This window comes from Mustela nivalis (genome assembly GCF_964662115.1).
Source record: "Mustela nivalis genome assembly, chromosome: 4".
Lineage (NCBI taxonomy): Eukaryota > Metazoa > Chordata > Mammalia > Carnivora > Mustelidae > Mustela > Mustela nivalis.
In genome coordinates, this window is record NC_139023.1 from 127,607,947 (window position 1) to 127,621,538 (window position 13,592).

The 13,592-nt window shown below is 38.6% G+C and overlaps 1 protein-coding gene across 14 annotated transcripts in view; it reads left to right on the top strand.

Annotated features, from left to right (window-relative positions):
- RAPGEF2 (Rap guanine nucleotide exchange factor 2) overlaps positions 1-12,885 on the top strand; it is a 239,437-nt gene extending 226,552 nt beyond the window's left edge. For 8 of the 14 annotated variants that reach the window (XM_082727766.1, XM_082727777.1, XM_082727775.1 and 5 more), the window contains 8 exons: positions 662-885; positions 2,329-2,535; positions 4,647-4,799; positions 5,566-5,688; positions 6,906-7,119; positions 7,848-8,407; positions 9,699-10,004; positions 10,805-12,885. In XM_082727766.1, coding sequence (XP_082583892.1) covers positions 662-885; positions 2,329-2,535; positions 4,647-4,799; positions 5,566-5,688; positions 6,906-7,119; positions 7,848-8,407; positions 9,699-10,004; positions 10,805-10,830 — 1,813 coding nt within the window. In that variant the 3' untranslated portion in view covers positions 10,831-12,885. The remainder of the gene's footprint in view (positions 1-661; positions 886-2,328; positions 2,536-4,646; positions 4,800-5,565; positions 5,689-6,905; positions 7,120-7,847; positions 8,408-9,698; positions 10,005-10,804) is intronic. The other 6 variants (XM_082727772.1, XM_082727773.1, XM_082727774.1 and 3 more) reach the window with 2 other exon arrangements.
- Positions 12,886-13,592: the final 707 nt, after the last annotated feature.

The following is a 13,592-nucleotide window of genomic DNA, read 5'->3' on the forward strand; positions in this document are numbered from 1 at the left end:
TGTTAAAACTAAATTTTTATAGCTCAACTAACTACTATTTTCATTCTGTAAACCAATACTTTTTAAACATAATCTTAACAATTCATATACTAGTTTCTATATATATATATATACACACACGTTTATATTTGCATGATCATTTTATTAACAAATTGACCCATGTTACTTTAAAAACTCATTACATTTAACTCAAGGAATAAGGAAACAATAGTGAGCAGTGTGGCTAACTTTATTTAAATTTATATAAGACCTCCTCTTTAAGAGAAGTAAATGTAATGTAAATCTGTAAATCTCAACGATTTTCACTATGTATTGCATGAGCTTTTATATATAGCTTTTTTATATATAATCATTATTATTTGCTGGCTTCTGTGAAAGAACTGCCTTGAATGCTGTATAGATGAGAAAAGCAGAATTTCCTAGTTGGACTAGAACCAGGTGCCAAGCAAATATATGTTTGTATGTGTGTGTGTATGATTTTTTTTGACTTAAAAAACATTTTAATCTATATTAGCCTATATTTCTCTGTAACAGTTTACTTACCAGAATGAGGCATGTGATCTTTTGAATGTAAAATACTTACGTAAGTCTTGGCATGTTTCAAATAGAGGCTGTAATCCCGTGCTAGAGTGAGCTGCATACCTGCCTTTTCATCTTCCAGGTCTCTCAGCCAGGGTAGTACAAATGCAACAGTGCTAGACGTTGCTCAGACAGGTGGTCATAAAAAGCGGGTACGTCGTAGTTCCTTCCTCAATGCCAAAAAGCTCTATGAAGATGCCCAAATGGCTCGAAAAGTAAAGCAGTACCTATCCAATTTGGAGCTAGAAATGGATGAGGAGAGTCTTCAGACGTTATCACTGCAGTGTGAGCCAGCAACCAACACATGTGAGTTTTTCCCTTAAGTGGCTGCAGAATCTGACTGGAGTGCAAATTCCTGTGCAGTGGGATGGGTCGTGACAAATAGGGCCTCAGCGCAGAGGGGTAATTAGCATCCCGGGGACACACCAGCCTTTCCCTTGAATGCTGGTGTTGATACCGTGCCATACTGTCCTGGGCTGGGCCTTGTGTCTTGACCAGGTTAGTGTCAGGAGGGCGACATCAGAGACTGACTTATGGTGCCTGCTGTTTAGGTTGCATTCCTTTTTCTCACAAAGATGCTTCCAGACTGAAGGGCAGCCCGAGAGGGCTGAGGGGCCTACCTTGTCGGGGGGGCCTGTCCTGAGGCGTGCGGGCTGCCTTTTAGACCCTCAGCCTGGACAGCAGACAGCACTGAGTTCACCTGCCACATCCCGCCGTAACTCTGCCTCACCATGAGCCACAGCTCAGCCTAAGGTGCAGCTCCACAGCCTTTAAAAATCTGGCCGGGCTGGAAGTGGGGACAGCCCTCCGTTTACTTGCATCTGCATTTTTGTGAGATAGAGGCATTTTTACTTAGGACACTTTTGGGTCTTTTATGGGCAGGTCTGAAGACACCTTTTATAAAGACTTTAACTGTTAGATGACTGGAGAGGATTCAGGTTATTAGATTTTCCCAGGACGCTATGAAACATGGTATGTCAGGGTGAAGAGTTTGTTCTCTAGAGTCAGAGATTGATTTGAGTTCAAATTCTGTTTGTTCCGCAAAATAGCAGTGTCACCTTGGGCAAACTATTTGAGCTGCCTAATCCTTAGCTTCTTTATGTGTAAAATGGAGGAAGTATATCTATGTCACTGAGTTGTTTCAACTATTAATATATTACACATACAAAATTTCATTGCCCTACTAAATAGGTTTGCCTTCTATATGCCATGGAAGTTTATACTCAGCACAATATTCCAACAGTATTAGTTGCTGCTAGTTATTATAGATCATTCTTCCCAAAGGAGAGAGAATTTGGTAGTAACAAGCTTACAGTTAATACCATTTATTAAATAAAAACTAAGCTCATGTATGTCAAGGAATTCTGGACTTTATTTTGAAAAGTAATTCCTAACAATTTTCCTGCCATAGCTTTTTTCATTTATTCATGCTCTTTCTGTACATACACAAAACACATTAGACTCCCCATACTTTTCTATTTTTATCTTAATGTGGTAGTATTTAGTAGCATAATCATCCTTTGAAAGCTGGTTTTGTAAAGGATCTTTGTCCTGTCATGCCTTTATGATTTTCTGTAGCTGAGTCCTCCCCCACCCCCATTTCTGTCTCTTATACAGGCAATAGGAAAAAAGATAAGAGATACATTTCATTGTTGTTAAGTGTAGAAGATACTCCTGCAGTTCTAAACTTGTGTATGGTTACTAACCTCTGAAATTTGTTGTTCTGTTTTCAAACCAAACAATGAACAGTGCCTAAGAATCCTGGTGACAAAAAGCCTGTCAAATCTGAGACCTCCCCAGTGGCTCCAAGGGCAGGGTCGCAGCAGAAAGCACAAGTCCAAGCACAGCCCCAGCAGCCACAGCCCCAGCATAAAATCAACCAAGGACTGCAGGTTCCTGCTGTGTCCCTTTATCCTTCACGAAAGAAAGTACCCGTAAAGGATCTCCCACCTTTTGGTAGGTGATTAAAACTATATCTTCTTTTGAGGCTATTCAGTGTCATGTTTTCCAGATTAGGAAAAACCCCTTACCTTGAATAAACTCTGTATCTCTGAGTGTTACCTCTTAAAAAAAATTAGTGTTCACCAGGTGAAACTTTAACTTACAAAGTCCCTTCCACCAGCAAAAGTAAAGAGTTTTACATTTAATCATGCTCATTTGTCATGGGGGGATGGGAAAATTTTGCTTTTATTAATTTCTGATGAGAACAAAAGTTGCTTTGTTCCTATACATTATTTAAACCAGTTTGGCCTTATGATCAATGAATTGCTAGAATTTAGGCAGAATATTTTTAAGTGAAATGATTTGTCTGGCCATGAATTCTATTTTGTTGAATCACTGATTCTTGTAACTTGAGAGGGAAATACAGTTAATTCCTGAACGTTAAGTGGCCAAATCATGCTTCATCTTTCCCATTAAAATAGAAGTTTAGTCCCTTTATGTAAATGGTAAAACAGAATTATATTTCATAAAGTGTATGGGTTCTTTTTCATACATATATGTGAAAAGAAACAATAAAAGGGAAGAAATTTAAGAAAAAACTTAAGAGTTTACTTAGATAAAAAAGGTACTTGGTCACTGATGCATTTCCTGCCCAATGACAACCTATCCTTGTGAGGTGAGCAAGAGTCTTAAAGTAGGTCCTTCATAATCTGTCTTTGGCCCTTTCTTCCTGATCAGCAAGTATGCCATTTGTTGAATTTGGGGAGGAGTGACAAAAGAACACCTTTACTTGATATTTCCCCTTTGAAATATTTGTATTGCTCTCCTTGTCACAAACCAAGGTACATGTTTATTTGTCCACAATCTTATTGATATTTCTGTATTCCTAAATCCCCTGCAACTGGACTTCTATTTCCTCTTTTACACTGAATTTCTTATATAGGAGTTTATCAGTCTTTCTTTTAGCTACATATAGCCTATTGGCCAAATGTGTAGGTGTGCCTGAGTATAAAGCACTTTTTGAGTCTGTGTATAATGCTGGCCTTGGAATTCTTTCCCAAATCAAAACTATTTATTTATATAGTTTAAGTGTAGCTAACATTTTTGTGCATCTTGGTTATATTAGCATCTATACATGTAAATAAAATATTGCTTTAAAAGTGGCTTTAAAAAACTGTATTAAAACAAGATCAAATGTTTACATGACGTGAAATGGAGGATTGAATCTTTGTTGAATTTTACTGCCTCCTTCTTAATGGATTCTCTTAAGTCTAAGAACATTAAGACTAGCATTGATCAAGGTAGTGTCAGGCTATTATGCCTTTCCAAGTATCTCTTTGTTGTTTAAAATAAGGTAATTGAGAGTGCCTCATAGGAATAGAGGCTTTGTAAAATATTTTAATGTATCTTATTTCTAAAAATAATTTTTCGGGAGGAAAATCACCTCATATTGGTATATGTAATCCTCTTCCTTCTACATTCACCTTACTTGGTTCTGCACTTGGCACTGGATCACTCCTCTGATTTCTGTGACACGGGGCACTTTCATGTGTCTCCTTCTACCTTCTCTTTCACATACTTATTTGATCAAATATTAACTGTGTGGACTTCCTTAGAATGTTCTTAATTCACTTTTCTTACTGCTTTTGTTTAGGTCTTGGCTCGTTCATTTTCTCCCATCATTCCCACTTCTCCTGAGCTCACATATCCAGCAGTACCAAAATACCTGTTTGAGTTCAACAAAATACTCAAACTTGAATACTAATAATAAATATTCTTAGCTGTATCACTTTCATCCTAAATTCTAATATTTTCAAATTGTGTTTTTTTCCTCTTCATTATTTAATATATTGTTGAATAAAGATGGTGATTACTTTAAGATTTAGAATCCAGAGTAAAATACCAAAAACAGTCTATTTCTAGCTCTCCAGCAGATAGCAATCAGAAACCACATTACAGGTATCATGTGCCTTCTGCAAGCTTACTGTTTATACCATCGTAAGTACAAAGACTGTTGAGGTGATAAATACATTGAAACTGAATCTAATGTTAAATCTTAAAAAAGATTTTAGTTATTAATGTTATTTCTTTTTTGCCTTGAAAATACATATTTCTTTCTTTTATAGGCATAAACTCTCCACAAGCTTTAAAGAAAATTCTTTCTTTGTCTGAAGAAGGAAGTCTGGAGCGTCATAAAAAACAAGCAGAAGATACTATATCAAATGCGTCTTCACAGCTTTCTTCTCCTCCCACTTCTCCACAAAGTTCTCCAAGGAAAGGTAGAACTGAATTACTTACTGTTTTCCTGAATAGTGATCTATTACGTTTCAGCTATAATAAATGCCAGAGTTACATATTCCAACGTTTTTGATGTTAGAGTCCTTTAAAATGATCTACTATGTAATGTCCAAGGGAGCTTTTTTCCCCTCATTGTATAAATTTAGAAGAAGTTTGGTGTTTTTTAATATCATATTTCTAGTAAGTAGTGTTAAAGTATACAAGGCCCTTTAAAACATACATTTAAGATTTTTATTGATTGTAAGTATGGAAGTAATTCTTTTTATGCCAAAAGTTGTTCTAACCAAATATGATTATATAACAATAATTAGTGTAGAGGGCTTTAAACATATAAGAAAAACCAGTATCTTCCTGATTTATTTTTTCATCGTATTAACACGGGTCTTGATTATCTTTTTTGGGGGGTCACTATTTTAAAAGAGATTAAATTTTAGGCCAACTCTCTCCGTTACGTTAATGTTTTCTGAGATTACAATAACAGTCACTTTCTGCTGCATAACCCCCGAGTTACTCTCTCCTCCTCCCCTGGAACTGAATGGGGGGAAGTCAGTCAGAAATGGCCAAGACAGTTTTCTCTGGAGGAAGGCCAAAAAGATTAATAAATTATTAGATTTCACTGACATGACAAATACCTTTTCAGCTTTGCTTTTTAGATATTTCAGACATCTGTGCGTTTTGTGTGGGTATCAGTCTCTACTGTCCTTGTTCAATGGATACATCTAAATTCTTTTCTCATCCTGTTGTTAGGTGGCAGTGGCAATCAGCTGAGATCTTTTGGCTCCGGGCAGCTGGACTTAACCAGTTCCTCCTCTTCTCTTGGAAGTGAGAACAGTAACAAGAATAACAATGCACCACGGACCTATGGGATAGGTGGGGTTAATAGAACCAAAAACTGGGTGGGAAAGAGAGGAATTTCCTCATTATTAGTTAAGAATTCCTCCAAATGTCAAGTGCTCCATCCGAGTGATGATTTTTCTTGAGATGTTTTTTAGCGAAGGCTTTACATCTTGTCTGTCAGAACTTCCAGTGTGGTTTTTAAAAAGACTTCTCATAGATGAACACATTAAACCTTATCAAGACCTGTGCAACCTTTAAAAAATAAATCAGGAATTACCAAGCTACTGAAAGGATGGGAAGTGCTATTTAGAGAGTAAATTAGCAGCCTTTATGTGTTCTAGATTTAATTGTATTAAGTAAGTGGCACTGAAAAATTCGCACTGCATCCATATAATCATATGAAACCAGCATTTTAAGGTAACATGAGATCTATAGTAATGTTTAAAAAAATGAGTACTGAGAAAGAAGACTTGAATTTTTTTTCATTAAAAATATCAAGACAAGTGTCTCTTCCTTTGTGACTTCCAAAATTATTTTTAGCAACAAAGGAGAGTTAAGGTTCCTTTGGGCCAAAAAATGTCCTTTGGGACATCTGTTTAGACATTGTGATGATCTAGGGAGAAAAATGGAGATTTTGCACATTACATCCTTCAAAACAATTGGCTTTTATGTGATTCATCTAATATATTAATACTGAAAAACCAAAATTTTTTTTGCAAACCAAAGAGGTTTTCTTCAGGTATTATTCTTATGTGTCACCACCTTAAAATTCTAATATAGATACTTCCAGTTGACTTACTCCAAAGTTCAGAAAATTTATAACTTCATCGAAGGTTTTCCCAAACTGACTTTGCAGTTTGGGGGAAAAAAAACTTTTAAATTTGATCATAGTTATTCCTCAGTTTCTTTTTATATAGACAAATAGTAGTGTAATTTATACTTAAAGCAACTAAGAATGGTCAGGTAGTGCCCTGATTTCTGCAACATTTCCTGGCTCACATAACACTGTTTCTCTTTTTTCCTCCTCAATCTTCTAATAAGTATGTTAAAATTTCATTTGAATAGAAGTTTACCTTATCTCGGTCGCCTGGTCTCCACAAGTCAAGTGTTGCCCCCCCCCGGCCCCCCCACACACATACTTCAATGGTGCTATCTTTGACTATATTTTGGTTTTGCTTCTGTTTAGTAGACTTCAGTTTTATGTTGTAAACCCACAGTGTCTAACCAATATGGTTGTATTTCCCATGCAGGCTACACGTTGGCTCCCAGTGGTACTGTGGATAATTTTTCAGATTCTGGTCACAGTGAAATTTCTTCCCGATCCAGTATTGTCAGCAACTCTTCCTTTGACTCCGTGCACGATGAGCGGCGCCAGAGGCATTCTGTCAGCATCGTGGAAACAAACCTCGGTGTGGGCAGGATGGAAAGGCGGACGCTGATCGAACCAGATCAGTACAGCTTAGGGTAAGCAGCTTTTCTTTCGTATTCTTATACATATCTTCTTCTTCCATCCTTTAAAAATGGGTCCTTTACTCCTGATGTAAATTTCTATTATTTTACAAAGTGCCTAAGAAATGCTCTCCCATCCCAGTTCTAATTTTCACAATTTCTAGATTACTAAATGCCATGCTATTTCTGTTGTACACACAGCCTTTCAAATTAGGTGGTTTTTTTTTTTTTTTTTAAGATTTATTTATTTGACAGAGATCAGAGAGAGAGGGAGAGAGAAGAGGAAGCAGGCTCCCTGCTGAGCAGAGAGCCCGATGCGGGGCTCGATCCCAGGGTCATGACCTGAGCTGAAGGCAGAGGCTTTAACCCACTGAGCCACCCGGACGCCCCCAAATTAGGTTTATTCTTTATTAGAAGACCATTGTTCTCTGCTAAAGACAGAGGGTGGTTTTAGGACATATCCCAGATCCTTTGTAGAAGCTGCCTCCCTGAAGTCAGGGTATGTTGAGCCAGCCTTTAACCCCATAAGAAAGTGTTCCTTTATTATAAGCAGGTGGTTCTTTTCCCACCGGATTTAATTTTTGGTAATGACAAGGTGAGTAAAGTGGATATAGCATCCTCTTCCTAGGATGAAAAAAGTGACCTTTCTAGGGGGAAGAAAAAGTACTTTGGTTTTATATCCTAGCTTTCTTAGTTAACAATCTTGTACTTTTTCTTCCTTTTTATTTCTTTCGACCACTTAGGTCCTATGCACCAATGTCCGAGAACCGAGGCTTATATGCTACAGCTACAGTAATTTCTTCTCCAAGCACAGAGGAACTTTCCCAAGACCAAGGTGACCGTGCTTCACTTGATGCTGCCGACAGTGGCCGTGGGAGCTGGACGTCGTGCTCCAGTGGCTCACATGATAACATACAGACCATCCAGCACCAGAGAAGCTGGGAGACACTTCCATTCGGGCACACTCACTTTGATTATTCAGGGGATCCTGCAGGGTTATGGGCCTCAAGCAGCCATATGGACCAAATTATGTTTTCTGATCATAGCACAAAGTACAACAGGCAAAGTCAAAGTAGAGAGAGTCTTGAACAAGCCCAATCCCGGGCAAGCTGGGCATCTTCCACAGGATACTGGGGAGAAGACTCGGAAGGTGACACAGGCACAATCAAGCGAAGGGGCGGGAAAGATGTTTCCATTGAGGCTGAAAGCAGCAGCATGACCTCTGTGACCACAGAAGAAACCAAACCTGTTCCCATGCCGGCCCACATTGCTGTGACATCGAGTACCGCAAAGGGACTCATTGGTAAGCTCATTAGAGAGCTCTGTCAAATCTACCTTGTTTCCAAAGTAAAGTTATGTGTACGTGCTGCTTTTCCTCATTTTGCCCCACCTGTTGTTGTATAGAGCTTCTGAATTAGCGGTGTGTTCAGGATTTTGAAATGAAGAGTAGTTAAGAGCCCAGCTTCTGTGGTTAAGTACATACAGATCTATTCCAACATTCTAAAACTTCAGTAAGCTCTGTCAATCAAGATCAGTAGATTATCATTATGGATATTCTCTTGTCCTTTAAGCCCAGTTTATGAGGAAGGATGCCCATTCTTTCTAAAGGAAGAATTTTCTTCCCTTGAACCTGTTTTAAATGTTTTATTATTCTGTATTGTTCCCTCGAAATGTATTTAGAACTTTATACTTTGCATATATAAATCTTCCACTGTTGGTTATGCAGACTAATTGGGCACTAACCAAATCCTCTCTGCATGCTGTAGAACAAGGGAGAGGGCCCTGAGAGATAACAGGATGCAGAAGAGCCTCGGCCTAGGGATTTGGCAGGTTGGGGTTTGCACTGTATGAAGTTTGTGACATTCCGAAAAATTGAGTCTGTGAAGTTCAAGAAAATAAAACTTTTTATTTACTTGCCTTTACAGGTCTCGTGTTCTAGGTCATGAACATTAATAAAAGGATTTTAAGAGAAATACATACCGTATAAAGTTTTTAAAATTTGCATCTTTTTTGGTACTACTTTTCCAAATTTAGTTCTCTGTTTTTCAAAGTGAGGTCCAAGACCTGAAAGTAACCTAAGATTGGTTTTCTGCCTGACAAGGGTAACGCTGGGTGAGTGCCCAGCAAAGACGGACTAGCCCACCTTGACCTTGGGACCGGGAAAGAAGGAAGGAAGCAACATTCACCAGGCACTACTAACATATTCCGGGCATAGTACTTGGTACCTTTCCTGTTTTCCCTTTGCTTAATCTTTCCAGTAAACCCAAGGGTTAGGTGTTAGTTAACCTTATGACTATTTTATAGTTAAATACAGGGTTTCAAAGATTCTGCTTCAAGATAACAGATTGCTTAGTTGCTTCTCTCACTGATCATTTCACCACATAGAGATAACCATGGTGAATATTTGGTCCGGTTAATACCTGTTCCCTCGCCTACCATATCCCCCACCGCTATCTCATACCACACAAGATCACATCTGTGATTCCACTGTGTTTGCTGTCTCAGTAATTACTTGTACACGTCATCATAAACATCAGGGGCATGAACTGTTCTCCACAAAATGTTTAATGGCTGGCACCCTGTCTTTACCACAGTGCGGAAGGAGGGCAGGTATCGAGAGCCCCCACCCACCCCTCCCGGCTACATTGGAATTCCCATCACTGACTTTCCAGAAGGCCATTCCCATCCAGCCAGGAAACCTCCAGACTACAACGTGGCACTTCAGAGATCTCGGATGGTTGCCCGACCCACGGACACAGCCGGGCCTTCGCCGGTCCCGCAGGCACATGGGCACCCGGCCGGCGGCAGGCCCGTGAGCAAACCGCAGTGGCATAAACCCAACGAGTGTGACCCACGCCTCGCCCCGTATCAGTCTCCAGGGTTTTCCACCGAGGAGGATGGTACATATGCATTCTTAAAACCATAACGTTAGCTGTGGTCCTTATGCTGCCTGCTGTAAGCTTTCCAAGGCACTGGTTTTCTTAATACACAAAGAACAGTTTATATTGAGAGGTCCAAATTTAGGGTCAAAGCTTTCAAGTGTTTGAGGGTTTTATGTTTGTTTATAAATGTCTTAAGAAATACCAGAGATTGCAGAGGGGAGCACTTTTCATGAAGTGTGTACATGACTAGATTACTGACAGTCAAGGGTTCTATGTGGAAATGTTATATTTGGGCTTTTAATGAGTTCAGATGGAAGTCCATGAAGAAACAGACGTTCTCTATAAGGTTTTTGTCTTCCATTGACCTACCTGATCATGCTGGAATGAGGATGACCAAGATCATCACCTCCCGTTATTTTTTTAAGTTTAACTTATTTTATGCAAATAATCATTCTGGAAAAAGACAAAAGACAAAAAAAAAATTAATTCTAATCCTACCACATGCAGCTATTATTTACATTTTATTATATATCCTTCTAGACGTGAGTGTATATTGTTTAAAGTCACATGCTGCTATTATGTAATTTTCAATAAATTTAATCAAGAATGTTCCTATTCTATATTGTGTGTATATATTTAAAGGTATGAATCCTATGTATTTTTTAAGTCTATTATTAATCATTGCTTAGGTGAGTTATACTAAAGAAAGAGCTGCAGTATTTTTATTTAACCTATCAGTGAATGTGTTCTCTCCAGCACAAGGAATGACTCGCTTGCTCACTGATGCTTCTTTCTCTCTTTCCTGGTTATGTTTGCAGAAGATGAACAGGTATCTGCTGTTTGAGGCACAGGCTTTTTCTGGATCCAGAGTTAGCCACCTTTAAAAGGAGAGCACAAGAAGACGTCCCTAGCAGCGGAGCCTTGGAACTCACATTCTGAGGCCGGTGGACCAGTTTGCCTCCTTCCCTGCCTTAAAAGCAGCATGGGGCTTCTTCTCCCCTTCTTCCTTTCCCCTTTGCATGTGAAATACTGTGAAGAAATTGCCCTGGCACTTTTCAGACTTTGTTGCTTGAAATGCACAGTGCAGCAGTCTTCGAGCTCCCACTGTTGCTGCCTGCCACATCACACAGTATCATTCCCAATTCCAAGATCATCACAACAAGATGATTCACTCTGGCTGTACTTCTCAATGCCTGGAAGGATTTTTTTAAAACTTCCTTTTAGATTTCAATCCAGTCCTAGCACTTGGTCTCATTGGGATAATGAGAAAAGCTAGCCATTGAACTACTTGGGGCCTTTAACCCATTAAGGAAGACAAAGAAAAACAATGAAATCCTTTGAGTACAGTGCTTTGTCCACTTGTTTACAATGTCTTTTTTTTTTTTTTTTTTAAGAAATGGATTTAAAGATTTTGTTCAGAGAGTAAATGTTATATCCATTTAATGATTACAGTATTATTTTGAACCTTTGAGTAGGGTTGCCAGCCTGGGTTTCTGAAAAACCAAATATGCCGGACAGGGTGTGGTCCCAGCAAGAAGAGGGAAGACCTGGCTTGCGACCCTGACTTCCTGTGTCCTTCTGGCCTCACCCATGAAGTGCCCTATCCTGGAAGTATAAGATGTTAGCCAATTATTTAGATACCAAGACACCTCATCCACTCCTTCCCCAGTGGGTGGGGTTCTTCTGTAAAACTGTTTGCACATGGCCAGGGGAGGGAAATGGGACTCTTGTGTCCTGTGTCTGAGCCTTATGGAGTGCAGGACGGTGTCAGTGAGGGCGTGTCCTGCTCCATTGAGATGGATGGCAAACCCCGTTGTTTTAAGTTATGTTTCTTTGATTTCTGTTAAATTAGTTCTAGGGATTTTGTTGTTGTTGTTCGTTTTTAAAGAGAAACGTTCATAACTGGATAGCATTGCAGTGAAAGCAGCTTGGGATATTGGAGCTGATGCCAGCTGTTCATACTGCTCTTTCAAGACAGCCTCCCTTCAATGAATTGGCATTAGGGAATAAACAAGCCTTTACCATGACAAAAGAACAAAAGATCAACAACCTGATGAGATATGCCAGCCTTTGCAAGGCCGGTTAGTCACCAAGGACTAACCTGTAAGTGGCTTTATGGACGCAGATAGAGAAGGCCTACGTGTAGCAACCACCTGCTCACAGCTGCTATTAACCCTATAATGACTGAAATGACCCCTCCACTCTATTTTTGTGTTGTTTTTGCACAGACTCCGGAAAAGTGAAGGCTGCCAATCCGAGTAGTACTCAAATGTGAGGAACTGCTGGTCTTGGATTTTTTTTCCATTAAATTCAGCTGATCATATTGATCAGTAGATAAACGTAAATAGCTTCAAATTTTAAAAAGTCAAATTGCAGTGTTTTTTCACTGTATCAACTGATGTCAGTGCTTTATTTAATAAATCTCTTCTGTATCATGGCATTTGTCTACTTGCTTATATATTACATTGTCAATTATGCATTTGTAATTTTACATGTAATATGCATCATTTGCCAGTTTTCTTATATAGGCTATGGACCTCATGTGCAGATAGAAAGACAGAAATCTAGCTCTACCACAAGTTGCACAAATGTTATCTAAGCATTAAGTAATTGTAGAACATAGGACTGCTAATCTCAGTTCGCTCTGTGATGTCAAGTGCAGAATGTACAATTAACTGGTGATTTCCTCATACTTTTGATACTACTTGTACCTGTATGTCTTTTAGAAAGACATTGGTGGAGTCTGTATCCCTTTTGTATTTTTAATACAATAATTGTACATATTGGTTATATTTTTGTTGAAGATGGTAGAAATGTACTATGTTTATGCTTCTACATCCAGTTTATACAAGCTGGAAAATAAATAAATATAACATAAAGCCTTGTCTACATCCTTAAAGAATCGTGCATGCTTTTTATTATTGAAGTGTAATAAGGTTCTTCAGTCTTACTGTAGGAGCAAGTTCTCAGGAGGCCAAGGAGATTTTGCCCATTTAGCATAAAAACTGACCAATGGCCTATTCTTTTAGGTAGCTGTCTGTTGATTCAGAGAAATTAATTTCACAAACCCAACTATGTTCAGAATTCAGTGTTTCTTGAGATACAGTGAAAAATGATGATGATCATTCTGTATTTACAGAGCTTTTGTCTCTTCTCAACCCTTTTCCAATAAAAAAAAAAATCTGTGGGACATAACATTTTAATTCCCAGTATACATACTGAGGACCTCAGAGAACTTAAACTGTCCTCCAAGATCATGACCACTGGGTTAAAGGTACAATTTAGCTAATGATTTCAGACTTCGAATGAGTACATAAAATATCATTGTTACATCTAAGTTCTATTGTTTGGTAAGTTGAATAATATTTCAACCTATCAGAAGGGCATTATACTTAAAAAGGTAAAAATCAGTTAAGTAGCAGCGAACCTATTTAAGCACACTAGAAATCAAGAACTCGGTTCTCATCCTCAAGCAGGCATAAATAAAAGCAGTATCCACCACTCACTGAGAAGCCTCAGAAGGTGGAGTGGAAACATACGGGGGCACATGTGCAAAATATGAGAAAGTCTAAAAAAGAGTCTAGAGTTTAGTTCTGATACGAACGT